General features: G+C 36.2%; 1 protein-coding gene and 1 long non-coding RNA gene across 3 annotated transcripts; one reads left to right on the top strand and one right to left on the bottom strand.

The window, feature by feature from the left end:
* Window positions 1-6,128: 6,128 nt before the first annotated feature.
* On the bottom strand, window positions 6,129-10,121 carry ZWINT (ZW10 interacting kinetochore protein). 2 transcript variants are annotated; one of them, XM_063103307.1, is made up of 10 exons: window positions 10,048-10,121; window positions 9,056-9,146; window positions 8,770-8,893; window positions 8,444-8,610; window positions 8,255-8,311; window positions 7,583-7,725; window positions 7,465-7,502; window positions 7,295-7,386; window positions 7,085-7,204; window positions 6,129-6,682 (listed from the first exon to the last, which is right to left on the bottom strand). In XM_063103307.1, the coding sequence occupies exons 1-9, from the start codon at window positions 10,086-10,088 to the stop codon at window positions 7,130-7,132; spliced, it is 828 nt and encodes a 275-aa protein (XP_062959377.1). In that variant the 5' UTR covers window positions 10,089-10,121; the 3' UTR covers window positions 6,129-6,682; window positions 7,085-7,129. The 2 variants fall into 2 exon arrangements, with proteins under 2 accessions (XP_062959377.1, XP_062959376.1); XM_063103306.1 differs by having other exon boundaries at window positions 7,295-7,502.
* A 177-nt stretch (window positions 10,122-10,298) lies between these two features.
* Window positions 10,299-24,583, top strand: LOC134382819 (uncharacterized). The gene is made up of 6 exons (XR_010024096.1): window positions 10,299-10,378; window positions 14,370-14,431; window positions 18,449-18,485; window positions 18,868-18,884; window positions 22,120-22,184; window positions 24,521-24,583. It is a non-coding gene; the product is annotated as an uncharacterized LOC134382819 (long non-coding RNA).
* The last annotated feature ends 362 nt before the right edge of the window (window positions 24,584-24,945 follow it).

Below are 24,945 nucleotides of genomic sequence, written 5' to 3'. Positions count from 1 at the left end.
TGTGACAATCTTATATTTTTCTCAACCAAATACTGACCAGGCCTGACCCTGCTTAGCTTCCGAGATCAAACAAGATCAAGCACGTCCAGGGTGGTATGGCCACATACGTATTTTTAATAGTCTTATCTTCTAAAAGCCTGGTCCTGAAACTTCTTTTTTCTATCTCAAAACACAATTTTAGGTATATAGTAACTCATCTATTTAAATAATCATCAACTCCTACACTTGGGTATAATAATTACTATGAAATGCACAATGCAATGAATTATACACACCTTGTATAGGTGCACTTGCCAAAGTCCATCTAACAACTTAAAATTTAAAAATGCATATGAGTATGGCATTCAAAATTCGACCTTTGTATATTGCAGAGCTCCATGAAGTTCTTTTAGTAACTTTATTAATACTTATAAATTCAATTTAACAACATAAATAGGAGAATTTACACACCTCAAAAATGACAGTTTATAAAAGCCTCAAAATGTAAAAGATGTTGATTCCAGAGCTAGTGTCTAGGTACCTACGGTTTCAAGAGCAAAGTGTATGAGTGGGGCATGTTTGTTAATTAATGAATTGCAAACTCAAATACTAAGTTCTTTAGAGCTCAATGTTCTAAATATCAAAAAGGCCATTTAAAGACTGGGTTAAAAATAATATTGAAATAAATTTATATAATTTCACACTCCATTTGTATTTCAAAACATGCATAAAAAAGAGATAAAGATGCTCAAAGAGGAGACATAAACATTTTAATGCAGCCTGTTACATAAAATCTATGAGACAGGAATGAGGTATATTAACCTCAAAAAGACTCTAAAGTAGAAGAAAATCAACAATGTGTGAAACTAGATAGTTATTCCATTTTCAAAGTTAGCAGATATTATGACTAATAATTCTACACACTTTGTAAATATTTATTTTACTCCCCTTTGGAAGAACAAGTTCATGAATACCTCAATAAAATGTACAGGCCAAATTTTACATAAATATGTATTGGTGGCATAGAGAAGAAAAGGCATGTATGTTTAGGGACATTCAAGACCTTCACTGATCACTACTTCTCCAAAAAGTATGTTTAGCACTATGAGAAATGAAGAGTGGCAGAAAATAGCCTTTCTTGTTACAGCAAGGTAGAATATTAGAAGTAAAACCTTAGTTTCATACATTTTTTAATTGTACAGATAAAATGAGAGATTAGTTTTGTTGACACTGTCCAGAATGATAACAATATGAGGGTACTTCAAAAAGTTCATGGAATATTAGAATTAAAAAATATGAATTTTTCCATGAACCTTCTGGAGTACCCTTGTACTTGCTTGACAGGAATAAGTAACATAAATATAGAAAACACTCAATAAAGAACTATAGGATGGTACCTTGGACTAGTTACAGAATCTTTAATGTTTAGAACTCTGTCAGAAAAAAGTATCTTGTAAAAGGTAGATGGAACAGAAGTCACAGTCTGTAAATAAAATGCCCTTTTCAGTGTTACCTGTGTGAAATATACAAATCTCTAAGTCACACTTAAAAACCTAGACTACCTCATGTACACATTAAGTCCTCTTTTCAATTTTTCAACCATTTACATTTTCAACAAATGTTTGTGTTGTGTGTTTACCCTCTATCAAGATTTTCCTCAAGTTTTTAGATTTAATGATGAACAAATTCCTTCCCTCTAACAGCATAATGATTATACATACATATATGAAACACATATACATATATATACACATATATGTAACTAATAAATTTTTAGACAGAATTTACAGGTATCATATTTGATGCAAAGGAAATAAAATAATAACAGTAAAATTACAAAATTTGATAGACTAAAATAACAAAAAAAATTATCTTAAATCCATTTAGCAACTAATTCTATTCTAAATACGTATGAGAAGTAAAAGCAATAATGGAAACTTCTTTGACTTAAAATAAAATCAATACTAAAATTACAATCTATTTAGAAATAATAGATGGCCTATGTATTAAAACATATGAGACATTCCTACAGTAGTAGTCAAATAAAAAGTGGCACACTTATACATATTTATTAGAACATGTGTAAGAAAACATGCATTTATCAATATTAAATTTTTAAAATTATACTAATATTGAAAAATAAACCAAAAGAAAGCAAAAAGAATAAAGGTGATAGGAAAATAATAAAAAGAACATATTAAGAGCAGCATTAAGGAAAATAATGCCAAAGCTATAATTTTGAAAAAGAAATAAAATAGAAAAAAAAGCATTTGGGAAATATTAATGAGAAAAAGAAAATCCTCAAACAACAGGAATGAAAATGGGACAGCATACAGATATAAAGAATATTAAAAATACATATATTTTAAAATCTTCTAAATATTATATTGGTAAAACCCACAAGCTACAAGGGAACACATATCTTCTCAACTTTATACCAGGCCACAAAGCATTCCCAAAGATACAGTTCAGGAAAAATGGGCAGCTCATAGTAAAACTGCACAAACCATACAAATAAACAAAGAATACAAAATATAGGCCCATAATGTTGTAAATTATGAACCTTTCTAACAAACAAAACAATTACTACATATATTATGTAGAGTAATGAAAGATAAGCTTGAAAGGTAAGCAAGAATGAAAAAAAAAATACAAAAACTAGATTGGGGTCTAATATAACTTCTTGAAACAAAATACAAAAATTCAAAAATTCAGAAACTGAAGATTAAACAATATCGGCTATATAAAGGTAACAAAACAGACTTAAGGAAAGTAGAATGCAATCTAGAGAGAAAGAATGTCAAATACAAAAGAAAGTCTACATTATATGAATAATGTTAGAAAATCTAATTGGTATCTAATTAGTTTCTTAGAAGACGCTAACAGAAGAGATGTGTATTTTTTAAAGAGATGAGGCTGATAAGACTCCAAAATTGTTACTGCATTTTCAGATTTAGAAAGCCCAACTAATTATTGCAAAGAAAATGGATAAATAAACCAGAATCCCAAACTATTCATAACATAGTAAAACTACAGAGCACCAAAGACAGAGAATTATGTAAGTAGCCAGTGGATAAAAGAAGTCATAGAAAAGGCTTTTAAACTGGCAACTTCTCATAAGCAACAATAATAGCCAGGTGTATTAGTCCATTTTTGTTGCTTATAACAAAATACCTGAAACTGGGTGATTTATAAAGAAAAATGACACTTATGGCCTACAGTTTCTGAGGCTGGGAAGCCCAAAGTCCATCTGGGGGTGGTGACAGTGACCCAGGGGTCTCACATTGCAAGATGGTGGAAGCAGAGAGAGCAGAGAAAGAGAGAGAAAGGCAAACTCTCCTCTTCTTTTAAAGCCTTCAGAACCACACCCTGACCATCATTTTTAATACATTCACTAATGCATGGTCCTACAACCCAATCACCACTTCAAGGCCCCACCTTATAATTACCATAATAGGATTTCCCACCCTCTTAACAGTCACAGTGGAGGCTAAGTTCCTAATACGTAAAACTTGGGGGACACAACTCAAGCTTCAGGGAGCTTTGAGGGGACATAATTCAATCCACTACATTCCGCCCCTGGCCCCCCAAAACTCATGTCTTTTTCACATGCAAATACATTCATTTTATCCCCAAAGTCTTAACTTGTTTCAACTCAAGAGTCCAAAGTTCAGAGTCCCGTCTGTGAAATCAATACAAGTTATCTACTTCCAAGAAGATACAATGGTGGGACAAACATAGGGTACAAATTCCCATTCCAAAAGGGAGAAATAGGCCAAAAGAAAGTGGTAACAGGTCCCAAATAAGTCCTAAACCCAGCAGGACAGGCATTAAATCTGAAAGCTGGTGAATCAGGTACCTTGACTCCATGCTTGAGTTGTGGGGGTTGGGTCCTCAAGTCCTCAGGCAGCTCTGCTCTTATGGCTTTCCTGGTCTCAGGCTACACTTCAGCTTTCCCAGGCTGGTGTTCCACACTGGTAGCTCCACAGGTCTGGGGTTTCCATGGCTGTCCTGCTCTCACGGCACCACTAGGCATGGAGCTGATGGGGTTTCTCTGCTGCAAGTCTTACCCCAAGTTTCCACTTGACATTGCTCTAGTGAAGACACTATGCAGTGACTCCACCTCTGCAACAGATCTCTTCCTCAGTCCCCATGCTTTTCCATACATTTTCTGAAATCTGGTGGAGGCTCCCAAGCCTCCACAGCTCTGGCATTCTGCAAGCCTGCAGACCTTACACCATGTGGACTCAGCCAAGGCTTCTGGCTTGTATTTTCCAAAGCTGCGGGTCCATCCATACCTGGGGCCAATTTAGCTAACGCTGGAGTAGCCAAAACAGCCAGAGTGCTGGTATAGGGAGCAGCTTCCTGAGGTGGTCCGGGGCAGTGAGCCCATGGAGGGTGCCTCAGGCCTGTTCCCCAATTCCATTCTGTCTCCCTAGGTCTTGGGGCCTGAAATGGAAGGGTTGGCCCCAGAGGCTTCTGCAATGTCTTCAGGGCCTTTTCCTCCTTCTCCTGATAATTCTTTTCTTTTGCACTAATCTTCTTAGCTAATGGTCGCTGGGCTGCACCACTGCATGCTCTCTGCTTCTCTACCACATGGCTAAGCTGCAAATTTTCCAAATCTTTACACTCTGCTTCCCTTTTAAATTTGGGCTTTACATCAAGCTTTTGCCACCATAACTCAGCGTAGGCTCTTGCAAGTAGCCATGCAGCTTCCTTAATGTTCTGCTGCTTGGAAATTTCTTCCACCAAATACTTTGATTCACATCTATGAAGTTCCAATTTCCACAAAGTCCTAGGGCATGAACACAATGCAGCCAAGTTCTTTGCCAGTTCACAGCAAGGGTAATCTTTGCCCCAGTTTCCAAATAAATTCCTTCTTATTTCTATCTGAGACCTCCTTAGAATGGTCTTTACTGTCCATATTTCTATCAGCATTCTGCTCACTACCATGTAACCAGTCTCTAAGACATTCCAAACTTTCCCTCATCTCTCTGTCTTCTTCTGAGTCCTCCAAACTCCTCCAACATTTGCCTACCGCCCAGTTCCAAACCTGCTTCCACATTTTCAAGTATTTGTTATAAGCAACACCCCACTTCTCTGGTACCAATTTTCTGTATAGTCAGTTTTTCTTGCTTATAACAAAATACCTGAAACTGGGTGATTTATAAAGAAAAAATGACATTTATTACTTACGTTTCTGAGGCCAGGAAATCCAAAGTCCATCTGGCAGTGGTGACAGTGACCCAGGGGTCTCACATTGCAAGATGGTGGAAGCAGAGAGAGCAGAGAAAGAGAAAGACAGACTCTCCTCTTCTTTTAAAGCCCTCAGAATCACACCCTGACCACCATTTTTAATCCATTCACTACTGCATGGTCCTACAACCCAATTACCTCTTCAAAGGCCCACCTTACAATTACCATAATAGGATTTCCCACCCTCTTAACAGTCACAGTGGGGGCTAAGTTCCTAATACGTAAAACTTGGGGGACACAACTCAAGCTTCAGGGAGTTTTGGGGGACATAATTCAATCCACTACACCAGTTAACCATGGAAAAATATCTTTAGTGTGTTAACTGAAAGTGCCTGTCTACCAAGCATTCTCTATATAATGAAAACATTTTTCAAGAATGAGAAAAAAATATATATTTTCATACTAAGAAAAACTAAAGTATTATATAATCTACAGACCCTAACTAAAGGAAATTCTGAGACATTTATTTCAGATGAGGAAATTATTCCATCTGAAAGTTCTGAAACATAAAAATAAAGTGGGCAAAAATGGTACCTAGTTGCTTCCCTCCACCAATACCAAAGTTTTTGTTTTATAGATGACATTCTCTGACCAAATTAGAATAAATTTAAAAAGATTATCCTCCCACAAACATACAGCAGAAAACTTCAAAATTCTTTTTCAAGGAAACTCATGAATCAAGTAATTAAAACAGAAAATAAAAATGCTATGAATTGAATGATTATAAAAATACTTAAAGTCAAAAGAAATTTATAGTCTTAAATGTTTATTTAAGAAAACAAAGATCTAAATTCACAAGCTTATCATCTGATAAAAATAAGAGTTTACAAGATATCACTGGAAGTCAATGAAAGAGAACAAACAGACAACAGCGCATCACAAAAGCCAATCTTTGAATCTTTGATCATAAAAGCCAATCTTTAAATCTTTGAAAAGACTAAAAAAATGAATGCATATCTGAAAAGATTGACCAAAGAAAGTATTAGATAAGGTGCAAAAAGATATCAGGAATATAACATTAGGCCATCCTAAAGCAGGGTCAGATAAGCCCACTATTGTAGTTCTGGTTCACACCAAGGGCCCTAGCACAAAGTAGGGACTCAACAAACATTTGGATCAGTTAATAAAAGTATCTTCCCACATCTGACCACCTGCCTAAAGCATTCTCCCCTCACTTGAATTAAGCTCAGCATGTTTGCATCATGGATTTGGGCAAGCAACCAGAGGCTCCAGGCCAGGGCCCCCACCCCTCTACATACCCTCTGATCATACCAGTTTCAGCTCCTGTCATGCTATTGCCCTTGGAATGTCTGTAGTTCTTTCCACCAGCACATAAAGATGAAAAAACAAAAGAGGCAACTGGGGGGATCCAGGGCTTTTATTTGACAGACTCCAGAGCTTGCCCCCACCTGAGTCATGGTGACAAATCAGGCTTTATCCAGAAGTACTGAGAAAAAGGAAGACAGAAGTTAGCCCTGAGTGGGGAGTGCATGGGGATGAAGTGCTAAGCTTCAACTATAATATAATCTCTTTCCTTCTTCCCACCTCCCATCTGCTCCTGTTTATAAAGACTTAACAAAGCTTAAGTTTCACTTAATTTGACGGCAAGTTTAAGAAACTAAAGTTTACTTGAGACTGACACTAACATAAATTTATAGTGACTTAAACAGGAAGTCACAACTATTTGGGCTACTTATATTCATTTCAGATCCTTTCATGTTATTTTGGAAAAAAAAAATCCTTCCGAAAAATAATTCAGTGCATATCTGTCTTTTGGCTCCATTCTCAAAAGAGAAAAAGAGCTCATATGCAGAGAGATGTAGACCAGAGGCCCTCCCTCCTTCCATACCTGCAGTCCAGGAACGCCAAGGCCTGAATTGGGGTATGACCTGCTCTAGGATCCTTCCTCATGCTGTTGTTCCCCAGGCAGCAATGGCAAGCTTGCATCAGCAGGTTGTGGGCTGCTGGCCTAGAAGAAATATAGTATGGGCAGTGGGTAAGGCCGATCTGCCAGCTTTTCTCTCCACCTGCTTGCCCATCTGTCCCATCTCTCATTTACCTTGGAGGACACACTCTGCTCTCTCCCCATGGTGTCCCCAGTGTTCTGCTTCTGGGGCCAGGTCAGATGCTGGGGCTTATCCTCAGGAAGATCTAGATGGAGGGGCAGCTCCTGTGGTGACTCTGCTTCTGTCTCTGCCTCAGCTTCAGCTTCAGGGAACAGCAGCTTACCTTGCAGGGTATATAGCAGCCGTAAAAATGTCTGGAGCCTGGAAAGAGAAGACAGGTGGGAAGGGAGGGAATCTCAGCTGAAACATTCTGAGTCTGCAGCCCATGCCCCCATCCTCACCTCAGCAGCTTGTCCTTCTCTTGTCCTGCCTGCTGCTTCAGAGTTCCAAGTTCCTGATATAGCCGCTCAAGCTTCTGCTGAATTCCTGTCTGACGCTCCCTCACCTCTGCAGAAACATCTGCCAGATGCTGCAGGTGCTTCTCCTGCCAGGAGTGAGGGTGCAGACATAGCTCATCAGATGCTGAGGTCTTAGTACTATCCCCCCAACCCCTCTAGCCTAGACCCAGCTCAGGGCTCAGACTCACTGATGGAATGAAGGACCCTATTCATTTTAGGCAGGAGCAGGGGCCTATGGAAAAGGAAGGACAGAATGAGCTCCAGAGTGAGGTATTTTGGAGGAAAGGGACACAAAAATGATAATAAAGCTTATTTAGTTTGCTATGTGCCAGGTACTATTTAAAGCACTTGCTGTAATGATTACATAATCATCTTAACAACTCTATAGGGTGGATGGTATTATTGCCTCCATTTCACAGATGAAGAAACACAGAAAGTTAGGTGACCTGCCAAGTCATACAGTGGTAAGTAGTAATGCTAAATTCAAGCCCATGTTAATCTGAATGCCTCAAAGAAGGAAACAAAATGAAGGTTTTCTAAGCAGAGAACTTAGCCCATGCAAAGGCATAATGATGGAAGATGGGAAGAGATATTCTCCTAGGGGGACAGACCAACCTGTTGCAGCTGCCACTGCTTCTGGGCTACTCTGAGTTTCTCCAGAGCCATTTGCTTCTGTGGATAAGCAAAGGATGGGGATGGGGAAAGAGAACAATATTTTTCTGGTTGGACTTTGGGAGATGACAAATGGATCCAATCCAGTTTGCTCACCCTCTCCCCCTCCCCACTCAAGGCCCCTGGGTGCACCTTGGCCTGGAGCTGCTCAATGGCCTCCTGGAGCTGTGCCCGCTTTCTTTGGGCCTCTTCCATCTGGGTCAGGGCCTGGGTCAGGGCACTTTTGATGGCCTCCACATGCTCCTGGTAGGTAGCCTTCAGCTCTTTCCATTGCTCTTCGGCTGCAATTGCCTTCTGTCCTGACATGAGCCACCAGGAATGAGGGCATGAGTGAGGATGGCCTGCCTCCCTGCTACAGTGGGCCTCAGCCTTCCTATCAATCAAAGAGTGGACCTAAATGACTGCCCCCTCCCATTACCACTCTGACCAAATCCTACCCCAATCCCCTGCCTACTCACGGCTTGTGTCTTCAGAAGCCAAAGGGTCTAGGCCCTGGGCAGTGTCCTCTTGAGCCAGGAAATTCTGCAGGAAGTCCACTACCTGAAGTTGGCTGCAGAGCAGCTTGTCCTTCTTCTGGGCATCCTGTTCAAAAGGAGGATAGAGGCAAGGAACATGTTACTTCCTTGCATTAAAGGCCAAGGTTGTTTTCCAGTTTGCTGTCCATCAATGCTGCCCAGTTTCTCCACAGGAAGACCCAGGACCAGCCCCTGGTTTCTCAAAGGCTAACTCCCATGTTGTACATACCACTACAAAGTCAGCCAGGATCTTTGCTGGCAGTTCTGCCTCCTCTTGCAGGCCTATAGGCTCTAGGATGCCTGCCGCCTCGGCCAGGACCCTGGAGGGGCAAGGAAACAGGAGAAACTGCAGTTTCCTGAAGTACTAGTTCTAGAGTACGTGTGTACACACGCACATGTGTAGATGAGTATGTCATTGCTGAGTCTCACCCAGACCAGAGTCTACACAAGGGCCTGAAAGGCCTACATCCTGGGGCCAGGAATGATGTGTGCACGGAGGGTGCATGATAATAAATAAATGGCACAGGGAAAACCTGCAGGTCTAGGGGAATAAGGAGTGTCGGGAAGGGACTGAAAGTTTAAATAGGGATTGTCTCAGCGAAGAGAAACCATTTCAGTCAAGATCTGAAGGCAGTCAGGGAGATACGTAGGTAAAAAGAAGAATCAGGGCAAAGCTCTGATGGGCCCTGGAAAGCCTCCGGGAAGAGAGCACTAGCCGTCGGGCAGGGTCTTAGAAAACCAGAGGAAGGACTCAGGACAGAGGGCTGGAAGCCTTGGGTTAAGGTCTCCGGCTTTCTCTTTGTTGGGGGCTGGAGCAGTCCACTAAGAGGCAAGGATGGGGATGAAATAACCCACTGGAAAAGTGTTGTTGGGACAGGAAACACAGAAATTAAAAAGCTCTTCCAGGATGTCTCCTGGGGGTAAAAAGTCTCTTGTTGAATGGTGCGACGCGCTAAGGGACGTGGAAGACAGACAACAATGAAACCGTCCTCTTCCAGGCCACATCCCGGGGAGTGTGTGTTTGTGGGAAGCGACGCACATTCCCTCAAAGGCCGCACTCCTGACGCGGGGCAAGAGTCACCTCAGAAACAGGAAGGGGGTCGCTGGTCAGGTTCACTTCAATGCGGAGTCGAACCTCAACAGCTCTACGGGGTCTAAAGGACCAACCCCCAAGGTCTACCCCGGCCCGCCCCTAGCTGCCACCTGGCTGCAGGCACTTACTCTAGAGCTGCCGCCTCCACTCGGGTCGCGGCCGACTCCATCCTTCCCGGAGCCGCAATCGCCACCCTCCCCACTTCCTCCGTAAGGTTTGGATTCACCGCGGATTGCGCGCCGGGGCAGGCGATTGGTGCTGGGTTAGTGGGCGGGAATCGGGAACCAACGTGCGCTCTAATAGGCAGATACGAGTTCTCGCGTTGATGCACCCTGCTGCTTGACGCAGGCGCAGTTGTGGCTGGGCCCCGGGACGGAAGCGCAGGGGTTCTGCGCCTGCGCGTTAGCCCACAGGCATAGCTGGTGACTGGAGGTGAAGCTGAAGTCGGCTGCAAACCTGGTGGGTTCTTCTCTCTCAATGCGGAAGAGGGAAAACCGTGGCTCTGAGTTTGGGTTTTAGGGGAAGCTCACATTATTCACAGTTTACTTAAAACATTTACAACGGTAGAAAGAAAACTGCGGGGCTGAATTCAAGACGCTGAGCATCACTAACGAAGAAGAGTGTCTTGGAAATACGGGGAACAAATGCTGTCCGCTCAAAAAGCGTTCCGCTTAAGATTTTTAAAAAATGCGATGCAGGGAGAGAGAACCCAAACAGAGCCCAGAGCATTACCTACGTTGACAAGATAGAGCGGAGACCAAAGGCGGGTAATGTTCTCTGCAGAGTATAGGAGAAAGGAGAGAACTTCTCAGAGAGAGAAGTGGGAATTCTGCACGGTTTTCTTGAATATTCAGGTGAATACTGAGCAGCGTGTGTCTGAGGAAACTACTGGAAAGTTTTTTAAAGATGCCTGGAGATCACACAGGGTCAGAGACTATTTCCACTAATCAGGTTTGAAAACTTCAATCTGTGGGGCATTGAGTACACAGATAAGTCTTGCTTTAGTAATTATTTAGTAGGTAATAATTAGCCCTAGATTGATAACTGCTCTCGTGCCACCTAACATTTTAAAAACAAAACCCAAGTAGATTAAACTATTAATAAATTACTTAAACCTGTGACAGACCAAACTTCAATGATATTTATAAAAATACAAAAATGTCCACCAATCAATATGGTACAGTTTATAGTGTCTGGTATCCACTTAAAAATCACCAAGTTTGCAAAAAAAGAGAAAAGAACCATAATGAGAATAAATCAATCGCTGATCACAAGTGAAATAGATGTTAGAATCAACAAGGATATTAAAAGAGTTGTTACAACTATATCCCATATGTTGAAAAAGATAAGCAGAGCTATAATCAAAAAGATAATAACAACTGGTGTAGAGATGTGGAGAAAGTGGAATTCTCTGCGTTGCTGGTGGGAAGGTAAAATGCGCATATGCTTTGGAAAAGTTTAGCAGTTCCACAAAATGTTAAACAGTTACCATACGAGCCACAATTCCACTCCTGTACGAGACAAATGAAAATATATGTGCACACAAAAACTTGTACACAAATGTCCAGATTAGGCAAATCTAAAGGAACAGAAAGTAAATTAGTGATTGTCCAGGGCTGTGGGCTGATGGAGGTAAGGGGTTTATAGAGTATGGGGAAGGACTGCAAATGGATACGGGGTTTCTTTTAAGGGAGTAAATGAAAATGTTCTAAAATTAGGTTATGGTGAAGGTTGCACAATTCTATACAAAAAGCCATTCAATGTATACTTTTAACAGGTGTCAAAAAGCTGTTGAAAATGCGTATATTAAGTCCGCATATTATAGGTTCACAAAGCTCTATGAGGTTTTTTAATACTGGCTACAGTTTCATTTTTATAACTGATTGTAGAATTATTTGATTGATATCTTTGCTTTTCTAATCAGCAAGCTTATTGAGAGCAAGAGTTATAGACTTATTTATAGCTAAAAGTTAGCAATTAATAATAATTTGTCATATGCATGTTGTGTAAGGGGAAGTTTATGCAAGGTCTTACTAGGCTATTTTAACAATGTTGGTTTTGCCATAAGCGTAATAGAAAGCTAAAGGTTTCTTGATGATTAGGTGACAAGTCAGATTTCATTATAGCAAAGTAAAGCCTGAATTGTGGGTGGAAAAATAAAAAAGATTGGGAGATGATATTATTCCAGTAGCCTTAATGAAAGGTGGAAACATTTTTGGATGCTATGATTCTGATAGGTGAAGTGGCAGTGGAGATAGAAAAAACTTGATCTATTTAGGTGTAATGTCCATATTTTATGATTGATTGAATCTGGATATTTTGAAGTTGTTAAACTATGTATAATATATAACACTTAGGTTTCTGACTGTGCAACTGGGTAAATCGTGTTGTAATTTATTCAAATAGTGATTCCTGGGAGAGAATTGTTTGGGGAATGGCAGGGAAAGATCCTTAATTTGTTTCTATTGGCCTACTAGTTAGAGATGTTTTAGCTATCCAAGTGGATATTTTCAAAAGACAAGTGGACAAGTAAGTTTAGAGTTTGGAAAAAGGTCAGAACTCTGACATATTCTGGATTTGTGGAGAAAATAAGAGAGAGTGTCTGCAGTGATAAGAAAAAAAGCAATCAAGTGTGATGTGCTATAAACAAGAGACAAGAGAGTTTCCAAAAAAGGATCACCATGCCAAATCATACTGAGAGGTCAAGTAAAATGGGATGGAAATTACCGATGGGACTTAGCAACGTGGTGATTAGTAATTTTCTTTCTGAGAGATGTCCGGTAAAGTAATTAGAACACAGAAGCCAGATTATGTAGAGTGAATATAAAGCAGGTTGTATAGAAGCATTAAAACAAAAAAAATGGAGATAAGTATTACAGAAAGTTCTTAGAATAATTTTGGCAGAATACACTAGAATGTTAACCTCAAATCAGCAATATTTCACTGATCAATATTTTAATGCCTTCCATTGCAATTTATATTATATACAAACTTTTAATCTAATAAGAAATACTTTCTCTATGCTTTCCATAAGTATCTTTCTTGACTGTTAAGAGTTTTCCTGGCTCGATACATCTATGTTTAACATGTTCTATATATTCTATATGTATGAGGCAGTGGAGATGATGAATGACACTTTCTAAAATGCACACTTGATTAAAGTAGCAAAGATTGGCTTTATCTCCTTATATTTGAGAGTTTAGATCCCTTTGATCTATTTTAAATACCCATAGAAATATCACCTTTTGAATAAGATAACTTTCCAGAGTTATGCATGAAATCACTGTTGGCATTGAAATTTAAATATTGTTAGGGTAAACTGAAGACCAAATCATTTGAGTATGAGACAATAAATAGCAAATCAAAATGGCATAATACAAGGTGAACTTAAAAAAATAGGACTTTAAACATGAATTTGCCAATTCTGTTTATTCTTCTACTTGGCTCTGACTTGGAAATATTTAGCCTAGAATTCTAGTGAAAATTATTAAAGATCAATAAAGAAGTATAGTACTAAGTTTCATCCCTTTCTATGTTGTCCAGTACAGTAGCTATGAAATGTGAAATGGCTCTGAAAATAGCACAAGAACAGTTTTATTAGTACGTGTGAAGTGATCATGGTGGCAGATTCATCTAAGTTTTATAGAGCATTACGTTAATATAATAATATAATGAGATAAGATGTCTTTGTGATGATCTATAGAGAAAATGCCTCCAGTACTTAATACGACATTAAAAATGGTATATGTTTGGAATCAATTTCCAATTGTATGGAAACTTCTGTTTGATACATTCAGCTCTCTCAACATTGTTTTAGGACTTGAAGCTCTATTTTCAGATCTTTTCTGCCCTGTGGAGAGGTAATCTCAATGAGTCGCAGAAAATCCAATGAATAAAACATATATATAAATATGTATGTATGTTCATATTATATATACACACACACATTTATCTCTGTCCATCTTTACATATACCTTCAAATGTGTATGTATATCTTACATCATAAATATTAACTAAAAGGTGGTATTTTTAAATCTAGTTAATTCTCTCCTCCAATTTTAACACTAGTCTTTTTCTCTAGAATCTCTGACATTTTCCTTTCCATGTCACAATTACGCACAAGTTAGTAAAGTGTAATTTCATTGTGATATTTATTAATTCAGAGACTTAATCAATAATGATTTAGGTAAATAAAGCACATGTGCCAGAATGTTTTGAAAGGATGTTTAAAAATGTACCTGTAGTAGTCATTTCATCATATATGCATATATCAAAATATCATGTTGTACACCTTAAATAAATACAATGAAAAAAATTTTATTCACTATGTCATGCAACTGTCAAAATACCTTGTTCCCTTTTCTACCTTCCTAAACATAGGTATACTTCTGTGTTTATATGACTTTAGACCATTAACTGATGGATGTTTTTCTCTATATTTCTTAAACAGTCTCTAGGAAGTCTCTAGAACTTACATAATTTAGCCTGATGAGTTGAAGAAAAAAGTTTTTGGTAAGCAATTTTAAAAATGTTTTTCCATAGTTAGCCTCTCAGAATATATGATGAAAATTTTATAAAAGAAATAAACTTGATAAATAACTATTCTTTTGGTCTAGGTGTTTTAATGCATTAAGGCAAATTGTATTTTATTGTAACATCTATGCAGTAAGCTAATCATATGGCAAACAATAAATTAGTTAATCAAAAAGTGTTCATTAGGGACTTAAACTCTTGAAGAAAATACTTTTGGTTTTATAAACCAATGAATATTTTGTCTGGTTTTATTGTGTATTTTCAATACTGCTTTGAAAACAAGGAATCCCCATTGTTTTCCTTACTTTTTAAAACAGCTTTATTGAAGCATAAATTACATAGCAAAAAATTCATCAATCGTAAGAGTAAAATTCAATAATTTTATTATATTTATAGAATTGTACAATCAGCTTAAGACATTTCCATCACTCCTGAGAGACCTATTTTGCCTTTTTGCAGTGAATCCCAGTTCCTACTCGCAGGCCCAGACAAAAACTGATACAATTTTTGCCTTTTCTGGACAGTTTGGAAGCATACGGATATGTAGTTGTTTTGTATCTGGCTCTGTCCATTAGCACAGTGTTTCTGAGGACCATCCATTTTGTAATATGTCATCAGAAATTTGTTTCTTTTTATTGATGAATCTGTTCCAGTGTGTGGATATACCACATACAGTTTATCCTTTCACCAGTTGATAGAAATTATATTGTTTCTAGTTATTGACTTTGATAAATAATGCAGCTATGAACATTCCTTAAAAAATTTCTATGTGAACATGTTTTTACATTTTCCATGAGTAGATAGCTAGGATTGGAATTGCTGAGTTGATAGTAAATTTATATTTTGACTTTTTAAGCAAGAGCTAAGATATTTTCTAATGTGGTGCTACCATTTTACATTCCCACCTTGAGTATGGAGGTTTCAGTTTGCCCACATCTTCACATGGTATGCTCGATAGTATTGCTTATAATCATTCTAGTGGGTATAGTAGGTATCTCATTGTGGTTTTAATGTGCATTTTCCCCTAATGACTAATTATGATGGCCATCTTTTCATATGTTTATTAATCATTTTTATATTCTCTTGGATGAAATTCTATTTAAATATTTTGTCCATTTTTTAAAAAGTGTGGTTTCTTTCTTAATACTGAGTTTTAAGAATTTTTGTAGTCTACATATGTCTTTCTTACATATGATAGATGTACATATGATAGATAGATAATTTACAAATGCTTTTTCCTAGTCTGTGGCTTGTTTTTTCATTTTCTTAAGTATCATTTAAACTGTTAAGAACACTTTGCCTAACTGAAGTTATGGAATGTTTTATCTATGTTTTCTTCTCAAAGTTTTTTTAGTTGTAGCTCTGACTTTTACATCTATGATGTATTTTGAGTTAACTTTTTGTATCGTGTAAGATAAGAGTCTTAATTCATCTTTCTGCATATAGACATTTATTGGTCAAAAGTAATTCTTTCTTCATTTAATTGCTTTTGCTCTTTATGTCAAAAGTCAATTGCCCATGAATGTATTTTGTTTCCTGGACACTCAACTCTTGTTTCATTGATCAGCCTTCCTGTGCTTACAGCAGCACCACATTGTTTGATTATTGTGCCTTTTTAGTACATTTAGAAATTGAGAAATGTAAACCTTCCAACTTTTTCTTCTTTAACAAAAACGCCTTGGCTATTCCAAATAATTTGCATTTCTGTATACATTTTAGGAAGGGCTTGTCAATTTCAGCCAAAAGGCCTTTTGGAATTTTTTTAGAGATTGCATTGAATTAGACAGGAAAATATAAATTATGGTTTTGTTTGTCTCTCTTTTTTTTTTTATTTTGACTTTTACCATTATATGGTATTTCAAAGACTGACTGCCAATAATTTTTAGAGAAGGCTTAATATCTTTACTGCATGAGACACTGAACCAATCATTACCTAACATCCCCAGGAATTCTCTGGAATTGGTAAGACTGAACACTAGGCTGGTAAGCTATTTCTCCAGATAAATGTCTTAGACACAGACATAGAGGTGGAACCAGTTAGACTTATAGAAAAAATGTTATACTCAAATCAAAGAATTTAACACAATAACCTTACCCTGTATAAAGAAAGTAGGCAGAGATTAAATACTTTGTTACCAGAACACAGTAATATTATGCAGGCATTGACAAACCTAGATAATTTGCTCTAACACAATTAGGTAATTTTTCCTTCATAAAAATGTAAGCAAACCTGTCCTCTCTGAGAATTTCAGGAGCTAATTATCTTAGTGATTTGAAAAAGGAAACTACAAGGTTAAAACTGAGATGTATATTTTGAAATTAGGAAGAGAAAACAGACCATTTTCTTAAACCTGGCATCTGTGGAAATTATGGACTCCGTGACCAAAATTCACATTTATTAATCCAAATGCACTATACTTGATTTTTTTTTCTTAAATGCAAATTTTCTCATTTGATTGCCACAAAGAAACTCTCCATATTGACTTTTACTATTCCAAATTAATAGAAAGGAAACAGAAGTGAAATAACTTAATCACCACAGAGCTAGAAAATAGTAAAGCTAAATCCGAAACAAATCTGACTGACAGTAAAGCCTGCTCTTTCTATAACATGCACCAATTGGAGTTGGACCTGAGTGGTTATAAGCAAGAAGACTCAGCCTTGGTTGAAGGGTGTTTTTCCTTGTCATCAGCATCTTACTCTCTCCCTGCTACTCAATGTTTTTAAAATTGATTTGGAAATGCTTTGTTATTTGGTTTTTGTGAAAGCTCAATGCAGCTAAAAGAGGCATAGTTCATCAGAGAAAATGAGTTGCCTCCTGAAGATGCTTATAATCACATTTCTTACAGCATAGTTCATAGCAAAATGCAAAAAAAATGGTCTTTGGAATAAGATAGATCAAAGTTCAATTCAGTTTAACTACCCAGTACATTTGTAACCTTGGATAATTTACCTGGTCAAGAATTCAACTTTATCATTTATTAGAAAAGGATAATAAATGGCAAGAATGTTTCTTGTGAAAAACCATAAAAGGTAATTTTTGGAAAATGTCTCAAATTATGTCTGACACATAGTGAATGTTATTAACATTTTAGTTTCCATTTCCTTCAGCCTCTTTCCGGAGTTATGTTTAAATAAAGCCAGAACATAAATTATTGCAGAAATGATTTGGGAATAGTAAATGCTTAAAAGTATATAACATGAATTAGACTAGTTTTCCAGTAAACTGTATCTCTTGCAATTTTTACTTTTCAGTTTCCTATCATTCATTTTTCAATGTCAACTTAGTCAGTAAACTTAAAATCCTAATTTTGGGTTTCACTAAAACAACAATTAAGAAATACCATTCCAGAGGTTTAACATTTAGTTCAGAATGCTGTTACTGCTCTACTGTGAACTTTGATTCTGAGAATCAGTGTTAGTATGACGTTCACTACAGTTGTACTTTGCTGGAATTTTCAGGTCAAGATATTACATTTCATTTTTGGAGGGATCTTCATATTTAGCATCTAAATTGCAGATCATAAGGCAATTCTTACCTTGGCTTGCTAGTTCTAGATGGATAGATTCTGACACACTGGTCAGTTGTCTATTTTAGTCTGTCATTCCTCTAACAATGCTTAGCATCCATGCAATTTGGACGTGGACCATTTGAACTAAATTGCAAGGCTCTCATGAGAAGGAATGTCACACTAGGAGCAAATGCCCATGAAAGCTTTTTCAATCTTTTCTGATCAGTCTAACCCTCCAGCTTCATGCTCTTTGTTTTCTAACGGTAATAAACCAAAACACCATGATGAAAGCTTGAAAGCTAAAGGGACTATTTTTAAGTCTCAAACTCACTTTTAAGTGTGTGTTGCACTTACAAGATTTTGGGTGCTCCCATTCCTTTGGTCTAATTTTCTTCTTCCTGTTTTTCGTTTGTTTGTTTGTTTTTAAGATCTAATTTTCAAAGGAGATAATTTCATCTTATCTGTGTAAATCTTTCCCTTTCAGCCCAAGAAAAATAATCTGTTTAATCTTCATAGCCAAGGTAAGCATTAAGTTGATTTGGTTTTACCACTCAATAGCCATCAAGATGTATCCAAGGACAGCTAATATTTTATAGATGTACAAAGTTAGTTGCTTGGAAAAGCAAGGGGAAGAACAAGAACATTATCTGGGGATTTTTCCCCATCTTATTCATATTCATCTACTCTATAATACTAAAATATTGCTGTAAAAGTCACTAATCCCTTTTAAAAATTTGTTTAAAAATGTTTGAGAAAAATAAGTCATAAATCTTTTGATAACTTTATATTTCTGTTAAATAAAGTGCATTAATAAATAAAACTCATTATTTGGTCTTTTCTCCTTTACATGTCTCTTTGTATCATATGAATATCCTTTGTCCAAAACCAATATGATGTGAACAGTTACTTTAGTTATCCAGGTAAGTAAAACTTAAAATAAAATCATGGTGATTATAATATTGGTTTTCATTATTTCATTGACGCAATGTACTGTGCTATTTTAAAATTAGTGATATACTGGTATTTTTGTCAGTTCTTTTGGCAGTTTTAAATATCTAGATGAGAATTTTTAATTGAGATATACAAAGATACTTATTTTCTCTTAAAATTTTAAATTAGATGAAGGTACACCAAGAAATCCTCCACTCATTAAAATTTGTTCAAGTTATTATATTTCCCTGAGTCTCTACTGAGATTAAGCATCTTTCCTTAATTCTATTAATAATTTGTGTTTTTCTCAGAGCCAGTTAGGACATCTATTTAATTATAGCCCTTCTTGAAGGAACAGTCTCAGCATGAGAATTTAAGGACTGTTAAAGATGCATTAAATACAGAAGTAGAACCTCCTTTGTAAAATGTTTGATCAAAACTTTGCCCATTTTAAAAAATGGGGTTCGACTTTCTATTATTGAGTTATAAGTGTTATTTATGTATTTGGACACAGCACCTTTGTCAGATGTATGTTTTGCAAAAATTTCTCTTCATCTGTCACTAACATTTTTATTTTCTTAATGTTGTCTTACAGAGAGAAAATTAGAAAAAATTAGTTGTAGTACAACATGTCAAGGTTTTATTTTATAATTTGTGCATTTATACATCTCATTTTAGAAATATTTGCCTAAGCCAAAGACACAAGGATTTTTCTCAAACGTTTCTGTTGTAAAGTTTATGTTTTCCACTCCTAGGTTTATATCCATGATCTATTTTAAGGAAAATTTTGGGTGTGGCATGAAGTAAGTGTTGAGTCCTTTTGGTTGCATTGCTATTCAGTTATTTCAGCACCACTTGTTGAAATTATTGTCACTTTTGAATTACTTTGTCGTTTTAGTAAAAAATAAAATTAGCCATATCTATGCAGGTTTATTTCTGTATTTTCCATTCCATTTTATTCATCCATATGTCTATTGTTTGCCAGTTCTATATTCTTAATTACTGTAGTTTTATATTAATATTTGTAATGTGCTGGTAGGATTTTCTCCATTTGTTCTAAATTTTCAAAATTATTAGAAGAAAGTTGTTCATAATTTTTAAAAAATTATCATCTTTTAAGGTGTTGAGGATCTTGTAGTGATGTCTTCTCTTTTATTCCTGGTAGTCAGCCTTGCTCTCTCTCTCCCCCTCCTTTCCTTTCTCCCCCCCCTCCCTTTTTTTTCTCTCTTTCTTAGTCTAGCTGGAGTTTTGTTCATTTGCAGGTTTTTGGTTTCTTTTTTCCCCAGAATAACTCTGGGTTTATTTTTTCTCTAGAGAATTTATGTTTTTAATATCGCTGATTTATGCTCTTATCTTTATTATTTCCCAGAGTGTTTTGTAAATGTTAAATAGAACCTTTTACCTGATGGTGTTGTTCAATCTCCTGTGTTCTTGTTAATTTTCTGTCATGTCATTCTATCAGTTGTTGAAAGTAAGATGGTGAAGTCTCCAACTGTATTTGTAGATTTGTCTGTTTCTCCTTTCAGCTCTGTCAGGTTTTGCCTCATGTAGTTTGAAACCCTGCTGTTTGGTGCATACACAATTAGCATTGCTATATCTTCTTGATGGATTTTTTTTTTAATTGTAATGTTTGTTTTTGTTCCTAACAACTTTCTTCACTCCAAGGTCTAATTTTATAATATTAATATTGGTACTGCAGCAATTTTTATTAACATATACAGGGTATATCTTTTTTTTCATGCTTTTACTTTTAACCTTCCTGTGTTGCTGTGTTTGAAGTATGTTTCTTAAATACAGCATATAGTTGCTCATAGTCTTTTTAATCTACTTAGCCAAATTCTGTCTTTTAATTTGTATATTTAGGTATTTTAACATTTAAAGTAATTAGGTATATGCACATGTTATACGTATGTGTTAGTTTACAAAAGTGAGGTTTGTTGGTTTTTAATTTCAGTTTTTGTACTTTTCAGCTATATAATTCCATTTAATTGTTTTATATAATTTCTGGTTTTTTCCTGAGATTTTCTGTTTTCCTGTGTTTCAAGATAATTTATAGTTGATCTCTAAAACATTTTTATGATAGTTTTATAAATTTTCTTAATTTAAAATTAGCAGTGATTCTAGGTATGCTAGGTGCTTGGAAAACAGAACTGTGAATACATAAATTAACAAGTAAATGCTTCCCTAAACAAAAGGGAAGAAGAAAGAAAGGATGCAAGAAATGAAGAAAGGAAGAAGAAAAGGAAATGAGAGAAAGAATGCTGTTGTCAATGGACTATTCTAATAAAAACATTATATATTGGAAAGAACACCAGCCTCACTTGTGTTACTAACCAATGCAGAATTTTAGGCAATCAATTTAAATTCTATAAATTTATATTTTCTCATTTATAAAATAAAAGGCTGTGCTGAAAATTTGTGATTCCTTCTCGTCATGTATGCTCTGGCTCTAAACAGTTTTTCAGAAAGTTACAATTGATGCTGTATTTAAAAGTGGTTTGCTATTAAGCTTATAATTGCAGTTCCCGAGGCAGCATGCAGGCCCTTTGGCACAGCTGTGCAGTGGTGGGAAACAGCAGCAAGTCAATTGAATTGGTTTAAAACAATAGGAGATTCTGTACATTTTCCCAAGCAATGGCATATGTGGGGTATGAGTCAAAGGGATTGAGCTGCCAAAAAATCAAAGGCTCAACAGAGCTTTCACCTGTGAGCAGCTGGTTACACACTTTTGGTTTTCCAAATGTGTTTATACATTGAGAGAAACCCACCCAGTGGCTATTATCTTTCAACATCAAGGACAAACATGTCATGGCTAATGCCCTCCAACTGTTAATGCAGTCTGTGCCTATGTTAGAACTTTTGTTCAAAGTCTAAAGGATATTTCATTTAACTCATACACTCTACCTTGTTTGTGTACCCTTAGTACCAAACTTTTCATTTAAGAAGCCACTGGGAATATGCTGAGAGTGTATATGTTTACTCCCTCGGCCCAAACTCACTAATGAGCTTATATAAAGAGTGTTAAATAAACAAATCTTGGAATTGAGAATAAAATTATCAAGAAAGGAAAATATATAAATGTGTCATTAAAATACTGTTTAAGCTAAGAGCATAAACAGATTTTATATATACACACACATACATTTTGTTACAGGTTTAGATATGTACAGTACCCTTAATAGTATTCTTCATGAATATATGTAACAGCATGGTTACTCTTTTCAGATGCAAGTAGGAAGACTGTTCAGAGTTGATATTATGAGAGCTTTCTATAAGTCCTTTCCCCAAATGTAAGTAGAGCTTTCTAAAATGCAAATCTGGTTGTATATTTCCATTACTTTAGTAAGTTTTTCAATGCATATTTATTAAATTTCTAATGCAGGCAACATACTGTTTATGAGGTGAAGAGTACAGTACAGGGTGAATATAAATATGAAAGTTACAGTCTATTAGTTGAATGTTTGAAATACCAAATTCTTTCAATGTTTTACTAGTCTCTACATGATATGGACTCTGTTTACAACTTTTTACATTTTTCTCTTTATTTTCTCCTCCTCACTTCTTTATCTCTGACTCATACCTTCCCAACCCCAAAGTAAAAAGTGCTTTTTGTTACCCTTAACTATTCTCACATGCTCTTTTGACTGAAATGCTACCTTATCTTTTAAATCTGCACATTTATGTGCACAGTATCACTCATTTTTTATCCCGTTCTTTGATACCAGTTCTTCTGGAAGGTCTTTGCTGGTGATCCTAACAGCCATTGGATGTTAACTAAGTGTTCCTCCTCTATTCTCCCATATCACTGTATGCACTGACTTATAATAGCTTTTGTTACAGTATTGTGAACAGTGTTATACAGTCATATTTAATATCATAGCCCAGTGGATTTAGAGCATCTCTTTAAAAAAGAAGCTAAGAGTTTGTCAACTTTGCTTATCCTTTCAAAAAACCAACTCTTAGTTTCATCATTTTTTTTCTATAATTTTTCTAGTCTCTATTTTTGTATCTCTGCTATATTTATTATTTCCTTTCTTCTGTTAACTTTTGGCTTAGTTCTTTTCTATTTTTTTAAGGTGTAAAATTAGATGTTTATTTGTGATTTTTTTTTTCAAATGTAGGCATTTACCACTAAAAACTTTCCTCCTAGTACTGCTTTTGCTGCATCTTATATATTTTAGTATGTTATCTTTTTTAATTTTTGTATCTAAAGATATTTTCTAATTTCACTTTTGATTTCTTTTTTGTCACAGTGGTTTCTCTAGAGTGTGTGGTTTAATTTGTACATATGAGGATACTTCAAAAAGGTTATGGAAAGATTTGTATTATTTTTTAATTCTATTTTTCCATGAGCTTTTTGAAGTACCCTGGTATGTAAATTTTCCAGTTCATGTTTTTTGTTTGTTTGTTTCTTGTTATTGATTCCTAGTTTCACTCCATTGTTGGTAGAAAAGATACTTGGTATGATTTAAATTTGTTAAGAATTGTTTTATGACCTAACGTGATCCCTCCTGGAAAATACTTCATGTGTGCTTGAGAAGTCTTTGTATTTTCTTGTTGTTGGGTGGAATATTCTGTATATATCTTTAAGGTCCATTTGGTCTCTATTTTGTTCAAGTCTTGAATATTCTTTGGTTGTTTTATCAATTTTGAAAATAGGGTCTTAAAATCTCCTACTATTATTATATTTCTCTCTATTTTACCGTTAGTTCTGTCAATGTTTTCTTCATATATATGGATGCTCAGATATTGGATGTATATATGTTTATAATCATTATACCCTCCTGCCAAGTAGATCATTTTATCGTTAAATAATGTCATTATTGGTGTCTTGTGACAGTTTTTGACTTAAGGATTATATTGTTTGATATAAATATGGTCACTCCTACACTCTTTTTGTTGCCATTTTGCATGGAGTATTTTGTTACTATTTCCATGGACTACTTTCGGGTCTTTCATATTTTGCTCCAGTTGTGATGTACCATAAATCCCGTGGCTTTCTTCACTTTTTTTATTTTTTATTTTTCTTTTTACTACTCTGTTGGATCATTTCAAATGACTTCTCTCTGAGTTTGCAGATTTTTTCCTTCTGCTTGACTAAGGTGTTATATCCTTGTAGCAAATTTTCTAATTCAGTTATTTTGTTCTCCAGCCTCAAAATTTCTGATTGTTCTTTTAAAATTTTTCAAACTCTTTTTTTGATATTCTCATTTTATTCATACATTGTTTTCCAAAGCTCATTGAGCATCTTTATGACAGTTATTTTGAATTCTTTGTCAGCAAATTCATACACCTCCATTTTTTTAGGATTGGTTTCTGGAGACAGATTTTGTTCCTTTGACTGGACCATATTTCTCTGTTTCTTTGTGTGCCTTAACAATTTTGTATTGGGATCCATACATTTGAAATAACAGTTGCCTCTCCCATTCTTTCTGGACTGGTTTTATACTGGGAAACACTTTTGCCAATTACCCAGCTAAATGTTCTAACAGCCCCTCAAACCTTTTCTGGGGATATGCCTTCTTTATTCTTGTGCATGTAATTTTGCAAGCAGAGAGTTTTTCTAGTTTCTTTTTCAGGTGATTGTAGTCTCTTGCTCCCTCTGGTGCCTTTCTCTGATTTGCAGGTTCTCTGGCTCTGTCTTCAGCCACTGAGCTGTGTTTTATTCTCTGCAGGCCCCAGATGGCCACGGTATGCTTGTTTTGTCAGTGCTCTCAGCCAGGTCACTCTGAGATTAGTCCCTCTGGCAGCTCTTTTAAAAGCTAGAGTTTTAGACATATATTCCACTCTTTTGTCTCCCAAGGGAGAAACCATGAACTAGTCACTTATTCCATATCTAGTCAGCTGTGATAGTTTTTGTCTGTGGCATAACAAGTACTCAGATGCTATCACTAATTGCTGACCTCTGTGGCCCCAGGCATCCAAGGTATGCTGGTTATCCATCAGTGCTCTGAGTCAGATAAAAAAGAAATCAGTCCCTAGGGCACCAGACTGAGAAACTAGAACAGTCTACTCTTGTCTTTCTTTGCAAGGGAGAACACAATGAGTTGA

The sequence above is a fragment of the Cynocephalus volans genome, chromosome 7 (genome assembly GCF_027409185.1).
Source record: "Cynocephalus volans isolate mCynVol1 chromosome 7, mCynVol1.pri, whole genome shotgun sequence".
Lineage (NCBI taxonomy): Eukaryota > Metazoa > Chordata > Mammalia > Dermoptera > Cynocephalidae > Cynocephalus > Cynocephalus volans.
The sequence above is the reverse complement of the archived record's forward strand: the minus strand, read 5'-3'. Positions and strand labels throughout refer to the sequence as shown.

What these genes read in the sequence shown, in the direction of transcription:
- ZWINT (XM_063103306.1), bottom strand. Translation starts at nt 10,088, where the DNA reads ATGGAGTCGGCCGCGACCCGAGTGGAGGCGGCAGCTCTAGA. An exon ending in TCCTGGCTGACTTTGTAGTG is followed by an intron (nt 8,894 to 9,055) that starts GTATGTACAACA and finishes CCTTTTGAACAG; the next exon opens with GATGCCCAGAAGAAGGACAA. An exon ending in GAGAAGGACAAGCTGCTGAG is followed by an intron (nt 7,503 to 7,582) that starts GTGAGGATGGGG and finishes TTCTCTTTCCAG; the next exon opens with GCTCCAGACATTTTTACGGC.